Source organism: Rhinopithecus roxellana, chromosome 1 (genome assembly GCF_007565055.1).
Source record: "Rhinopithecus roxellana isolate Shanxi Qingling chromosome 1, ASM756505v1, whole genome shotgun sequence".
Taxonomy (NCBI): domain Eukaryota; kingdom Metazoa; phylum Chordata; class Mammalia; order Primates; family Cercopithecidae; genus Rhinopithecus; species Rhinopithecus roxellana.
Window position 1 is genome coordinate 192,320,207 of NC_044549.1, and position 14,537 is coordinate 192,334,743.

The 14,537-nt window shown below is 37.6% G+C and overlaps 1 protein-coding gene across 2 annotated transcripts in view; it reads right to left on the reverse strand.

Annotated features, from left to right (window-relative positions):
• Window positions 1–14,537, reverse strand: part of SCN11A (sodium voltage-gated channel alpha subunit 11) — a 122,249-nt gene that overhangs the window by 23,198 nt on the left and 84,514 nt on the right. Inside the window, exons 20-24 of one of the 2 annotated variants that reach the window (XM_010371500.2) lie at window positions 11,729–11,830; window positions 10,982–11,245; window positions 10,248–10,301; window positions 6,734–6,871; window positions 2,270–2,374 (exon numbers count right to left, since the gene is read on the reverse strand). In XM_010371500.2, the coding sequence (XP_010369802.2) occupies window positions 2,270–2,374; window positions 6,734–6,871; window positions 10,248–10,301; window positions 10,982–11,245; window positions 11,729–11,830 (663 nt within the window). Of the gene's footprint in view, window positions 1–2,269; window positions 2,375–6,729; window positions 6,872–10,247; window positions 10,302–10,981; window positions 11,246–11,728; window positions 11,831–14,537 lie in introns of both variants that reach the window. The other variant, XM_030938952.1, reaches the window with a different exon arrangement.

The following is a 14,537-nucleotide window of genomic DNA, read 5'->3' on the forward strand; positions in this document are numbered from 1 at the left end:
GAGCATTCAAATTAGAAAAGAGGAAGTCAAACTATTGCTGTTTGCCAAGGATATGACTATATTTAGAACACCCTAAAGACTCATCCAAAAAACTCCTAGATCTGATCAATGAATTCAGTAAAGTTTCAGGATACAAATTCAATGTACATAAATCAGTAGCACTGCTATACACCAACAACAACCAAGCTGAGAAACAAATCAAGAATTCAATGTATTTTACGACAGCTGCAGAAAAACATAAAATACTTAGAAATATACCCAACCAAGGAGATGAAAGATCTCTACAGGGAAAACTACAAAACGCTGCTGAAAAAAGTCATTAATGACACAAACAAATGGAAACACATCCCCTGCTCATGGATAGGTAGAATTAACATTGTGAAAATGACCATACTGTTAAAAGCAATCTACAGACTCAATGCAATTCCCAACAAAATACCACCATCATCCTTCACAGGACTAGAAAAAACTTCTTGAAATTCATATGGAACCAAAAAAGAGCCTGCATAGCCAAAGCAAGACTAAGCAAAAAGAACAAATCTGGAGGAATCACATTACCAGACTTTATACTACAAGGCCATAGTTACTGAAACAGCATGGTACTGGTATAAAAACAAGCATGTAGACTAGTGGAACAGAATAGAGAACCCCCAAAAAAGCCAAATAGTTACAGCCAATTGATCTTTGGCAAAGCAAACAAACATAAATTGGGGAAAGGGCACCCTATTCCACAAATTGTGTTGGGATAATTGGCAATTCACATGTAGAAGAATGAAGCTAGATCCTCATCTCTCACCTGGTACAAAAATTAACTCAAGATGGATCAGACTTAACTCTAAGACCTGAAACCATGCAAATTGTAGAATATAACATCAAGAAAACTCTTCCAGATATTGGCTTAGGCAAATAATTAATGACCGAGAACCCAAATGCAAATGCAACAAAAACAAAAATAAATAAATGAGACCTAATTAAACTAAAAATCTTCTGCACAGCAAAAGAAATAATCAGCAGAGTAAAGAGAAAACTCACGAAGTGGGAGAAAATATTCACACACTTTGCATCTGACAAAAGACTAATTTTCAGGATCTACGAGGAACTCAAACGAATCATCAAGACAAAAACAATTCTATCCAAAAGTAGGCAAAGGACATAATCAGACAATTCTCAAAAAAAGATTTACAAATGGCCAGGAAAACGTAGAAAAAAAAATGCTCAACATCACTAATTCTTAGGCAAATGCAAATTAAAACCACAATGGGATGCCACCTTACTCCTGCAAGAATGATCATAATTTAAAAATAAAAAAAAAAATAGATGTTGGCATGGATGTGGTGAAAAGGAAACACTTTTACACTGTTGGTGGGAATGTAGACTAGTATAACCACCATAAAAACCAGTATGGAAATTTCTTAAAGATCCAAAAGGAGAACTACTATTTGATTAAGCAATCTCACTACTATGTACCTACTCAAAGGAAAATAAGTTATTATATGAAAAAGACACTTACACACACCACGTTTGTAGCTGCACAATTCTCAATGGCAAAAATGTGAAACCAAGCTAAATGCCTGCCAACCAAAGAATAAATAGAGAAAATGTGGTATATCTACACCATGGAATACAGTCAGCCGGAAAAGGAATGAAATAATGGCATTTGCAGCAACCTGGATGGAATTGGAGACCATTATTCTAAGTGAAGTAACTCAGGAATTGAAAATCAAGTATTGTATTTTCTAACTTATAAGTGGGACCTAAGCTGTGAGGACATAAAGGCATGAGAATGATATAATGGACTTTGGGGAATCAAGGAGATGGGTGAGAAGAGGGTGAGGAATACAAGACTACACACTGGGTACAGTGTGCACTGCTTGGGTGACATGTGCACCAAAATCTCAGAAATCACCACTAAAGAACTTAACGCATGGAACAAAAAAACCACCTGTTCCCCAAAAACTACTGAAATAAAATAAAATAAAACTGGTCAAAATTAAGTTCAAACAGACTACTAAGTTCATATGGCTGCAATAAGTATTTACTTAAGCACATATTGCCTGGCTCACTAAAAAATAAATTTAAGTTGTTGTCCAGGCTCTTACTTTTGAATCTGAGTATCTAATTTTCCTAAGTGTTTGAATATGTCTTGACTTCTGTTGAGTCCTTAATGTCTGCAAATTTTAAAAATAAAGAAGGATGGCACTGCAGAAATGTGACTTCCTCACAATAACTCAACAGTTCTACATATTTACAGTCATTCAATTGCTCTCACCAGAGGCCGTGGAATAGGTTTTTGAGGTTTTTTGGATCCTAATTTTTTCATTGCATTATAGTATTTCTTCTGTTCTTCCGTCATAAAAATGTCTTGGCCACCTAAGTATACGGAAAAGATAAGAGCTAATTACCTTTAATACTTTTTTTTTTTTTTTTTGGAATCTAGTTCTGAATTTTTTGACACAATTTTAAAGTTACATTACATTTCTATTAACAGTTCCTAAAATTCCAATAGTAAGCTTAAGAGACTGGACTATAGGGAAATGCAAAGAAACAAGATTTAAGTTAAGGTATACAGGAGAAATAAGGTTTCCTTTATCAGTTATTTTTCATTTTTTAGAACAGAAAGGTTCTAAATCTGCAAATATACACAGAATCTTTACAAAAATTTGATATATTTCAGCTTGCATAAATCAAACCACGATGCAACAAAAATAGAAATTAGTACCAAAATTTAGACAAAAATCTCATAAAGGGCAACTGGATTTCTCTTAAATAATGAATACACATAACACTATGCTGCATAAAATCTATTCAGAGCCACTCTCAGGGAAAAAAAAGTTCTAACTATTTTCACTACTGAGCAAGAAAGAATAGAAAAATGAGCTAGGATTCTCACATCTGGAAATTTGAGGGCAAAATATCTAGAAAGGCTAGATAAACTAGAACAGAATTCTTAGGCTAGATAAACTAGAACAGAATTCTTTTAAAATGTACAGCTATATATTTTAAAAGAATTCTGTTCTAGTTTATCTAGCCTTTCTAGACATTTTGCCCTCCATGTTCTCACTCATAGGTGATCCATAGGATCAACGAGATCACTTGGACTTTGGAAGGGGAACATCACACACCGGGGCCTATTATGGGGAGCGGGGAGGAGGGATGGATGGCATTGAGAGTTATATCTGATGTAAATGACGAGTTGATGGTTACTGACGAGTTGATGGGTGCAACACACCAACATGGCACAAGTATACATATGTAACAAAACTGCACGTTGTGCACATGTACCCTAGAACTTAAAGTATAATAATAAAAAAAAAGTATAGCTGAACTTGCATAAAAGTAAGAAAAAAATTGGGGATCTGAATTGAGAGATCAAAAAGATAGACAAGTAAATTAGCCCAAAGCCATGGCTGGTCTTAGAACATTTACTAATCTCTGTAAACTAGAATCTCAGTTTTTAGTAAATGTAAGGGGGTAATGGAACATAAGTCCTATGCAAAGGGAGGGGAGGCACAATGTCCTCGCAAGAATATGGGACTATCCAAAGGCGGCCAACAGAAGGGTAAAGAAAAAAAACCAGAATCTGTCTGTTGGCAATGGAAGACAATCAGAAAATTTTCTCAATCCAGACTATGAGTAAAAAGCCAGTCTTCCCTGATTATTTATGACTCCAGGCTTACTTGATGAGGGTTTGGGGTTTGACTTTTCTCCACCAGCACAGATAAAAAATATGTAGCCCTAGAAGTCAACCTAAAATTTAATCAAGTTGTTCTGGGATGCTGGGAAGAAATTAGTCTTTTAGTAATCATATATGTCATAATAGTATTAATACCACTATTCTGAGACTGTAGTGTGTGCATGTGTGTTGTGAGATAAAGAAAATGAGTAATTGTGGAAATTTTAAATTCTATCATCTTTGCCATTGAGAACAAGGTTTCTCAGTGTGGAAAAGAGGAGATGCAGATGTTAAGTGAAAACTTTGTATCCTGAATTTGAGTTATCAGTATGCAATATATAAGTATTCCACTTATATATTTTCTTGTAGTCCTGAATTTAAGCAATTCTGTCCACTCGAAAGGCTTAGAAACAATGACAATGAGCATTCCAGATCGTGGTCTTCGAAACCATTTCCCACAAAGAAACAAACAGGTTTTAGAGAAATGGCTGATTAAAGATCTAGGGCATGAAGGGTACAACCTAAATTTGGAACATCTTGGCATTTCAGAGAACAAGAAAGTTGTCAAATGGAAAGACCTTATGTATTTGAATCCTGATTTGAAAACAAACAAACAAAAAGCTTCCACAGAAACAAATAAATGAAACACAGAATTAATAAACAACCATTTTTCTTTTAAATTAAAGGCTCAGACCAATTTGAAAATAGACTGGGTATTTGATGAATTTAAAGAATTCACATTAAATTTTTTGGCGTGCTAATGGAATTGTGGTTATGTTTAAAAAGAGATATGTTCTAAAATATTTATGATCAAATGATGTGTTGTCTGTGGTTTGCTCCATAAAAAAAAGAGTTGAGTAAGGGCATATATGGCTTAGAACAAGCACATTCTTAAGTCAATAAATGTTGTGCTGGGTGATGGGTATTTTAGGTTAGTTCTAGTACACTCTTGTGCATGTTTGAGATTTTCTGTAGTAAAAAGTGAAACAAGACAAAACAAAAGGATATAGTGGATTGATCAAAACAATTATTTCTAATGTAAGCTTAAATCTAAAATCACCAAGGCTGACATCCAAATTGCAGGTATTGATTGCAATCAAGATGCATATTACAGAGAGGATGCTACATCACACACTCCTGAGTAGCAGAAGCAATACAGTTGTGTAACAACAGGGAACGACTTTCCCAGCAGATGCTAAGAAGGCTAGTTGGTATCAAGATACATTTTGGATGAATTATGAGAGTCCAAAGGAAAAATAAGAGAGAGCCATAAAACAATTAGGAAAACCAAAGGGGAATATTTAGTTACTTGATTTGGGGATTGAGAAATGCCTTTAGTTCATAAGTACAATTTTTTAAAAAGCCAAAACAAGATTGGGAGTTTGACTCCAAAAAATACTAATGTCTATAAGTTAAATATGTTATTACAAAAATATAAAAAGCACGTCATAAATTGGACTTATTACATAAAAATGCATACAAAAAAGATGGCGATCTCAGTCTTAAAAATAGACAAATGATATAAAGAAAAAGCTCTTAAAGGATAAATACTTGTGGCCATCAACCTGTGAAAAAGCGTGTAACCTCACTAATGATCAAATAAATATAAAACAATGAGATAACACTTTTCCCCATCAGTCTGAAAAAGATAATGAAAGTATAACAATTAGAATGATGAGATCTCAGTAACCATGCATTTTCATATTCTGCAGAATAAGGGTGCCTAGCACAGCATTTCTGGAAGGTATTTTGACAATATGTCTTCAATGCTTTTAATATTCTAATTCTAGGAATTTATGCCGAAGAAATAATCAGAGATTCACAGAATTTAAAAAATGGTCATAATTGTTTTAGAAGAGCATGAAATTTAAAAACAACCTATAAATGTCCAAAGAGGGGAATGATCAGGATAAATTATGAACTATCCATAATATGCAATGTAATTCAGCCCTGATCTTTTTTTTTTTTTTTTTTTGAGATGGAGTCTCGCTCTGTTGCCCAGGCTGGAGTGCAGTGGAGCGATCTCGGCTTACTGCAACCTCCACCTCCCGGGTTCAAGTAATTCTTCTACCTCAGCCTCCCGAGTAGCTGGGATTACAGGCGTGTACCACCACAGCTGGCTAACTTTTTTGTATTTTTTGTAGAGACTGGGTTTTACCATGTTGGCCAGGCTGGTCTCGAACTCCTGACCTCAAGGGATCTCTGCGCCTCGGCCTCCCAAAGTACTGGGATTACAGGTATGAGCCACCATGCCCTGCCAGCGGCCCTGAGAATTCTTACAGCAAAGATATTTTTATGACATAAGCTTATAACTAATGAGGTCAAAACTACAAAATTAAAAATATAAGGTAATCCTAACTGTGTAAAAGTAATATAAAGTGACTGGAATGGATTATACCAAAATCATAAGAGGCATTGTCTAAAGTGGTTACCATTTGGTGGCCACCTTAGGGTGATTTAAAATTTCTTTTTATCTTCCTTAATTTTCACATTCACTATAAAGCTCCTGTGGATTTTAGAATCAGCAAAATAAACATGTGTTTATTATAGTGTATGGGGAAGAAAACCTCCCTAGCCCTGCCTCTTCCCCAATCATCTTCTTTCCAAGTAGGGTGGATAGATCTGCTGAGGCTTGGGGGCTGGGGGCCAGGATACATTGGCTGAAAAAGGAGAGTGTATTATTTTTATTGTGGATAATAAAGTGCATTTGAAAGGTTATTAAAATATGACCCTAGTGTCATATTTAATAAATACTAATCCTGGTGGTTGTTGTTCTATTAGGGTTCAATTATTAATGGGTTTCATCTCAATAGTAACAACGTCCATTGATTAAGAAGGTAAGAGAGAATAAAAGCAATGACTTAATTAAACCCAGATATTTTCAGTCTTCTTTCAGCCTCATCTTTGAGGATCATCTCCAGGCAGACATGGGAGGCTCCCTCCTTGTTACTGTGTAGATCATAAAGGCTATTTTGTATAATATTCTAGGCCAGAATTATGTTTTAATGCATTTGGAGGACAGAGATAAAATTACCAAATCAAGACAACTCAGATACTTATCTTCTTCTGCTGTTGGTTGAAGTTGTCAATAATAACACCAATGAAGAGATTCAGAGTGAAGAATGAGCCAAAGACGATAAAAACTACGAAGTAAATGTAACCGAGTGAATTGCTCTCAAACTCTGGCTGCTGTTCTTTCTGTTAGAAATTTTTTTAATAAGAGAAAAAAACAATTACTGGAGAAAAATATAAGCATTGAACTGCCTTATCTAGAAGACCAAGGTGTTTCTTACAGCAACATTGACTACATAGCCTCTTCCTAACAGCCATGGACCCTGTTGGGAGCCTGTCTCTCAGTTTGCCCAGCTCAGCTTGAGTGGTGGCATGTGGTGGGGACCTGGGGTGGTGGAAAATTGGGCTTTTTATTCTAAGCAAAGGAGAATATTGAGAGATTGTAAGGGAGAGGAGTGGTATGATCACATTTGTCTTTTTAAAAAGTCATCCATATGGAATGTCCATATGGATATGTAATTGGAGGGAACCTGACTGGAAGTGAGGCCACCAGAGGAGGGGCACATTCACCTTGGGCAGAGATGACTAAACTACTAAATGTTGTCTAACTACTATGTCCCCCATATAGAACCCATTGCTTTATTTAATATGCGGTTATGTCCCTTCACTCTTAACTTCCTTGTGCCTAGCATACCTTCTGATATGTAGATTTTTGATACACATGGAATAAATATCTAAATGAATGAATGAATGATCAAGCTCTAAAATGGATACAAATTGATTCCAACCAAGCTCTCCCAGTCCGAGGTACCACCCAAATCATCTGAGATCCCTTGCATTCAAGTCCTGCGCATTGTTATTGGCTTCAAGCACTTTTAGGCAGGTGGCAAAAGAATTTCACTTTTTTCCCTTCTATCACATCAAAGACGTAAGTGCTGATAGCTCTGACTAATGTTGGATGTATTTACGATATTTGTTATTCAACACTCACAATGTAGACTAGTGTAATGAAGTTAATTATTTGAAAATATTGTTTCTCTCTTTTGCTACGAAGACTACCTGACCTTAGTCCAGGTTTGCTTGAGGCATCCATTTATTTGAACAAAAGGTAGACATTAGTACAGAAACAATGTAATGGAAAGAATATTCAGCATTGGACATTTAAAATAAAATTGCCAAGTAGGCTAATAGGCTAATAGTCTTGCAAGTTAGGTTATTGCTTTGAGATATAGGAATGTCTACACTCCTTCACGTCCCTCGTTGTTAGATCAAGGGTTTGAAGGTGGAGAGTTTTATTGGAGGGAGGTTTAGACAAGAAGATGAAATGATCAATTCAATTTGTCCATAGGAAATGTAGGAAAAAAAAAAACAGAGACAGAAAATCAGAGCTACAAGATATGTGTCCTGATTATCCCTCTTTGGGTCTGGAAAGAGGGGTTGGGACCCAGTAAATTGAGGGAAATGGAAGGCAGAGAGGGTATTCTTGCTTTACTTCTGCATTTTTCTGGAAGGAATTACTAGTAGGAAGGCCTGAGATATATTAGGCAGGCAGGCTGACTTAAGAGATTAGAGTAACATAACTGAACAGAGAGGTCTCTTGAACCTCTCAGTTCTCATGTGGCTTGGACACGGAGTTCATAGCTATGGGCTTGTCATGTTGGGCCTTGTAGCAAGGGATGGGAGTAGACTGCCAAGGACCCTGTGGAGGATATGGCAGAGAACCAGTATTTAAGGCCAGGAGGAAATGATGGGGAGAATGCCCGCAGTTTCAACAATCACAACTTCAATATTTGAGGCCTGCAGGGTGCTGGGTGACTACACAGACAAGAGTCATCAAGCTAGAAGCCAGCATACAACAACCAGTACATATCAGGACCGGCACCAAAACAGGCACCCCTCCATACACTTCCACCCACCTGTCACTCACTCTGGGAGGATTTGCAAGTCACACACCTTGTCTGCTACACATCTGCAAAACCTTTCCCCCCCACTCCCCATCTCCACCTCCATGCAGATGGATGTCAAAGCCAAACTAGAGTGAAGGTCATGTACTCAAAAAGACAAAAGAAATGAGTACATTAGTGTTTTAAAAATATTTCCTTTGCTATAAATTGTAATTATAAAATTATGTTGTATATATAATTGTTATGTTGTGTATATAATTATAAAATTACATTTTATAATTATATACACAACATAATTTTATAATTACATATAAAAATTATATGTAATTAATTTATAATTACATATAAAAATTATATGTAATTAATTTATAATTACATATAAATATATATAAACATTACAATGTAAACTATAATTGTTATAAACAGTTAAGTATCTACTGTTAGCTCTGCCTTTCCAGAAAGTTGATTTTATTAACACACCCACAGAAGTAAACAAACTCAGATTTGTTGCTATGCATCATCTGTATATTAACTTATAATGCCAATCTGTGAATTTATAATGACAACTGGAATCACCATAAAGATTCATTCTCATCCCCTGGGGCTGCTATAACACTACTCAAACCACCTCTACTGCTACCACAGGTTGAACATCCCTAATCTGAAAATCCAAAGTCTCAATTGTTCCAGAATCTGAAACGTTTTGAGTGCTGACATAACATGTAAAGGTCATACTTAAAGGAAATGTTCACTGTGGCATTTTGGATTTTCAGATCAGGGATGCTCAACTGTAAGTATTATGCAAATATTCCCAAATCTTACAAAATTCAAAATCTGAAACACTTCTGGTCCCAAGCATTTCAGATAAGGGATACTCAGTCTGTACCAGCTCACAGGTACTGAATACGGTGTTAGGCATCAACTCTGCTGACTCCCAAATAGGTCAAAACACACACATGTGCTACAATAGAAAACAGTAATTTCTGCCATTGACTCCATTCTTGAGCTAACCATCTGCTCACTCTGTGGCTTTGGGAAACTCTTTCTTTTTATCCCTCAAATTTCCAAGCTGGAAAATAGAAGCTAGGCTAGATTACTGAGTACACTTCCAACTTTGGGAGTCTGTGATTATCTTTTTCTTTAACTAAAATTCCACAGTTGGCCATCACTAGAAACTCTAAAATTCAACAGTTGACCATCACTAGGGAGTCTGGAGCCATGGAAGGGTCTCCCTTGCAAATTTAGTGCAGTCTTAAGGTTTCCCGCAGTCTTAAGGTTTCCCACAGTCTAAAAACTCTTTGAAATTTGGTTTCTGCTTATACAACCATTTGGAGAAGAGGTAAGAGGAAAATCAAGGCATTCTGTGATTTGGCCACTTTTGGCTCCATCTCCTATATGAGTGGTTTTTCCTTGGCCACCATGGAGAAAGAGGACTGGATTTTAGAAAATACTGGGTGGGGTATCAGATACTCACTAGAGGATGCGTAAGAACCCTTTGTATCAGGCAGTGGTATCTCATGGTGTTTTGTTCCAAAGAAAACAAGGCAGAGAACCCTGGCTGCTGGAACTATGATGCCATAAGATCTGGACTGTCCATGTAGCCATGGTATCTCTGACTTGACCCTAACACTCCAGAACATGGTAGAACACTGACTCACCTCTCTGGAATCAACAGCTGCATATATAATATCCATCCAGCCCTTAAATGTTGCCTGCAACAGAAGCAGAAAAACATGAATAATACATACAAATGTAGACTTGCCATCAACAGATACATGGCATGGAAAAGCAGGTGAGGCCCAGTGAGCTGAATATATAAGATGATACCCCAACTTTCTAGGACAGGATGCTCAAATAAAACAACAGTAGAAGGGAACTCAAGGATGTGTGTCTTGGATTTTTTTTCTTTATTTGTACAAGATACAAAGTTTAAAAACAAGAAATTTCCACCTTAAAAGTTACCAGAGAAGCTAAAGCTGTGGCCCAACAGCTGAAAAGAGACTGGCTAAGGGTTCTTTTCTGATGCCATATTTATTTGCACTGCCTGTTCAAGACCTGGCAACTGTGGTTTAAACAGAGAACTGTTCAACATACACCTGAGGCTCCACTCCTCTCTGCCTGGAGATGTGGAGAGCCAGCAAAGGTGCCATATAGGACAAGGTGAGATGTACAGATCCTTAAAGGGGCATCACTAGGAAGCTGAGGCTCAGTAGTCAATGAAGTTGCAGATGCTCAGTAGAGGACAATTCCAGTAGGCATTGGCTTTCATATGAGGAATTAGGATTTGCTTCTATTATCACAATGGAGTCACTGCATTTTTTCGCTGAGAAACAATTCATGATTATTTGAAGTTTTTTCTCCTCAGAGTGAAAAACATACTGATTGTACTCACCACTTGCAGCAGAGCGAGGTAAGCATTTCCCACATTGTCAAAGTTGACTTTCTGGTTGATCCAAGAGAAATTGCCCCTTTCACATTGACTTTTATTTGCAATGATGGTATAATTTATAACTGAGTCTGTTCCATTAATGCATTTCCCAAATTTTCCAGAAAAGAAGTGTACTCCCAGAATACAAAATATGAGCCAGAAAATGAGGCAGACAAGCAAAACATTCAGAATGGCAGGTATGGCACCTATGAGAGCATTGACCACCACCTTATGGAAACAAAACCAGAGAAAACTGTAACAGACGGGTAGGATGCACGAGGCTCTTCAATTCTCAGGATGGGCCTGATGTGCAGGGCTGGATCTCTTGGAGCTCTGTCTTTAATCTCCACATACATGTGCCCCACCCCCATGACAAGCCCTGCTCTCAGCTACCTACATAATGGGTCCTCTCTGTTGCCACTAAGGATACCTTGAGAAGTGCCCTGTGATGACAGTGTTAGAGATTTATAGACACCTACCTCAGGATTCTGAAGGGAAGCTAGAGCTCATCTTGGCTGCCACAGAAGCTTTTAGGGTAGAAAGTACTATCTTAGGCTTTTCCCTACCTCTCAGATTCTAAGCACTGGGCGGGCTGGGAAATAACCCAGGGAAAGCTTGGCAATTTAAGGAAATCTCAGCCCAGAAAGAACTGTTGGTCTTTCCACCATTCCCTGTTAACTGAACTTCCACCCACCCCTCTGCAGAATGTACCTTCATTCCTTCAAACTGGGACAGCGCACGAAGAGGCCTCAGTGCTCGCAGAGTTCGGAAGGACTTCAATTCCTTTAAGTTAATGAGGGTGGTCACAGAGACCTGATGGGAAGAGAAGCCACAGGTAATGCACCTGACTTGGTGTCCAGCTCAAAAGTCCATTTTTCTCCTTATCTACCAAAGCTACAGTCCATAAAGGTGGGGACAATGCACTCACATTATTTGTTTAGTGAAAGACAAAGAAAATCTGAGAAAGTGTTGTGAATTAAAGGAAACCAAAGAGATATAATAATCATATGTAATATGGGGTCCTGAATTGAATCCTGGATTGGAGTGGGGGCAGGAGGTGGATGCATAGAGGGAATTAACCATAAAGAATCTTGTTATGGCAGTCAATTGAAATAAATATATTTATTTATTTATTTTTTGAGACGGAATCTCGCTCTGTCGCCCAGGCTGGAGTGCAGCCGCGCGATCTCAGCTCACTGCAAGCTCCGCCTCCCGGTTTAACGCCATTCTCCTGCCTCAGCCTGTAGCTGGGACTACAGGTGCCCACCACCATGCCCAGTTAATTTTTTTGTATTTATTAGTAGAGACGGGGTTTCACCATGTTAGCCAGGATGGTCTCGATCTCCTGACCTCGTGATACACCCGCCTCGGCCTCCCAAAGTGCTGGGATTACAGGCGTGAGCCACCGCGCCCAGCCAGTCAATTGAAATTTATTATGACAGTCAATTGCCCTAACAAAGGTCTTCATGGTGAATTTGAAAAATTTGAAAATGGACGTGGATTTTAATTCAATGTTAAATTTCCTAACTTTGATCACTGTATTGTAATCATGTGAGACATTGTCCTTGTTAGGAAATATACATTGACATGTTTAGCGGTAATAGGTTTGATGCTTGCAACTTAATCTCAAGCAGTTCAGGGGGAAAAAAAAGAGAAAAAATGACAAAGCAGATGGGTGACAATAATTGGTGAACCTGAAGAAAGAATACGTGGATTTCATTATGTTATTTCTTGCAAGATTTTTCTTAGTTTGAAAGATATCAAAATAAAAAGTTACATGGAAAAAATAAATTATTTGCTAATATTTCCCCTAACCCAAATCGCTCCTTATTGGGGAATTAAATGCTATTTTCTCTCCCAATACACTTCTCCTCAATAGGACAGAACTGAGTATTAGAAAGCTCTGTTAAGTATACCAAATTAAATCTTAACAATATTTACAGATGCTCAGTAGAGGACAATTCCAGAAGGCACTGGTTTTCATATGAGGAATTAGGATTTGCTTCTATTATCACAATGGAATCAATGCTGAGCTTGAGTTGAGGCTGCTTGCTGCAGATCTTCAGCCATTCTTATTATGGAGAGTTTTCAGAGGCTCAACTTGGAAGAAGAGTTGCTCAGCTGGATAGAAAGTGAATCAGGATAGTCCTGACTAAGCTGATGTCAGAGTTCACTATTAACTAAAAACATTCCTCACAAATCTTGCCAACCTCATTGTAGTAGTGAAGAGAAATTGAGTTAATATGAGAGAATATTAAGATTTTGAAATTTATAATCAATTTACAGTGTATTTATAATGTTTTTAATGGGCTTTTTGTTTACAATGGCACCACTTTTGGAGAGTTATTTAAGTAGCTTTCGCGCAAATACTCCACTTGTTCCTAGCCAGATGAAAACAGATGGCAAAATTTAGCAATTCTTCTGTTTTACCAAATCATTGTCATAGTTGGTGAGAAGAGATGTTCCTACAGGGACCTTACACACCTCTTTACCTGAAATCTCACCCCAGTTTCTGTTCCATCAGACTTGCAGGTATCAGTGAGACACATAGAAGCACCCACATTATTTCTCATCCTACTGTACTCTTCAAGTGAGAAGTCATCTACTAGTTTTATCTTATTTTTTAAATCTAACTTGCATTTATCACTCTGCACTGTTTTTGAAATCATCATGTTGATTATATTCTTATGGTTTGCTCCTTGTAACTACTGAGGAATAGTACAGCATATAAATCTTCCTATTTTATGGATCCATTCCTCCTTGGTGAATACCTAGGTTATTTCCATTTCTTTGCTATTAGGCAAAACAGTACACTGGACAGTATTATGCACAACTGCACACTGGACAGATGTGTGCATTTTTCTTGGGTACATAGGCAAGAGTTCTCCTTGTATCTATAACAAGTGATACTTGTGGATTGTGAATTGGGTCATTTGTGATTTTTACTTAACAGTGCAAAATGTTCCCTACAGTGGCTATACCAATTAAATTATTAGCAGTGGTTTGAGATCGCATTTTCCTGTATCCTTCTAAATATCGATGTTATCCAACTTTAAAATTTTTGCCATGACTGGGCACAGTGGCTCAAGCCTGTAATCCCAGCACTTTGGGAGGCTGAGGCAGGAGGAGAGCTTGAGCTCAGGAGTCTGAGACCATCCTGGGCAACATGGTAAAACCCATCTCCACAAAAATTACAAAAATTAGCTGGGCATGGTGGTAGGCGCCTGCAGTCCCACCTACTTAGGAGGCTGAGGCAAGAGGATCAATTGAGCCTGGGAGGCAGAGGTTGCCACTGCACTCCAGCCTGGGTGACAGAGTGAGACCATGTTTCAAAACAATATATTTTGTTTTCCAATCGAATGAGTAAAAAGAGGCCTCTCATTTTAATATGCACTTCTATGTAACTGGTGATAGAACTAGTGTATATTTCATCATACATTTATTCCTTTTGTGAACTGGCTGTTTGTATACTTATCCCATTCTTACTCTGGGTTGTTTTTTTCCTGTGAATCTGTAGGAA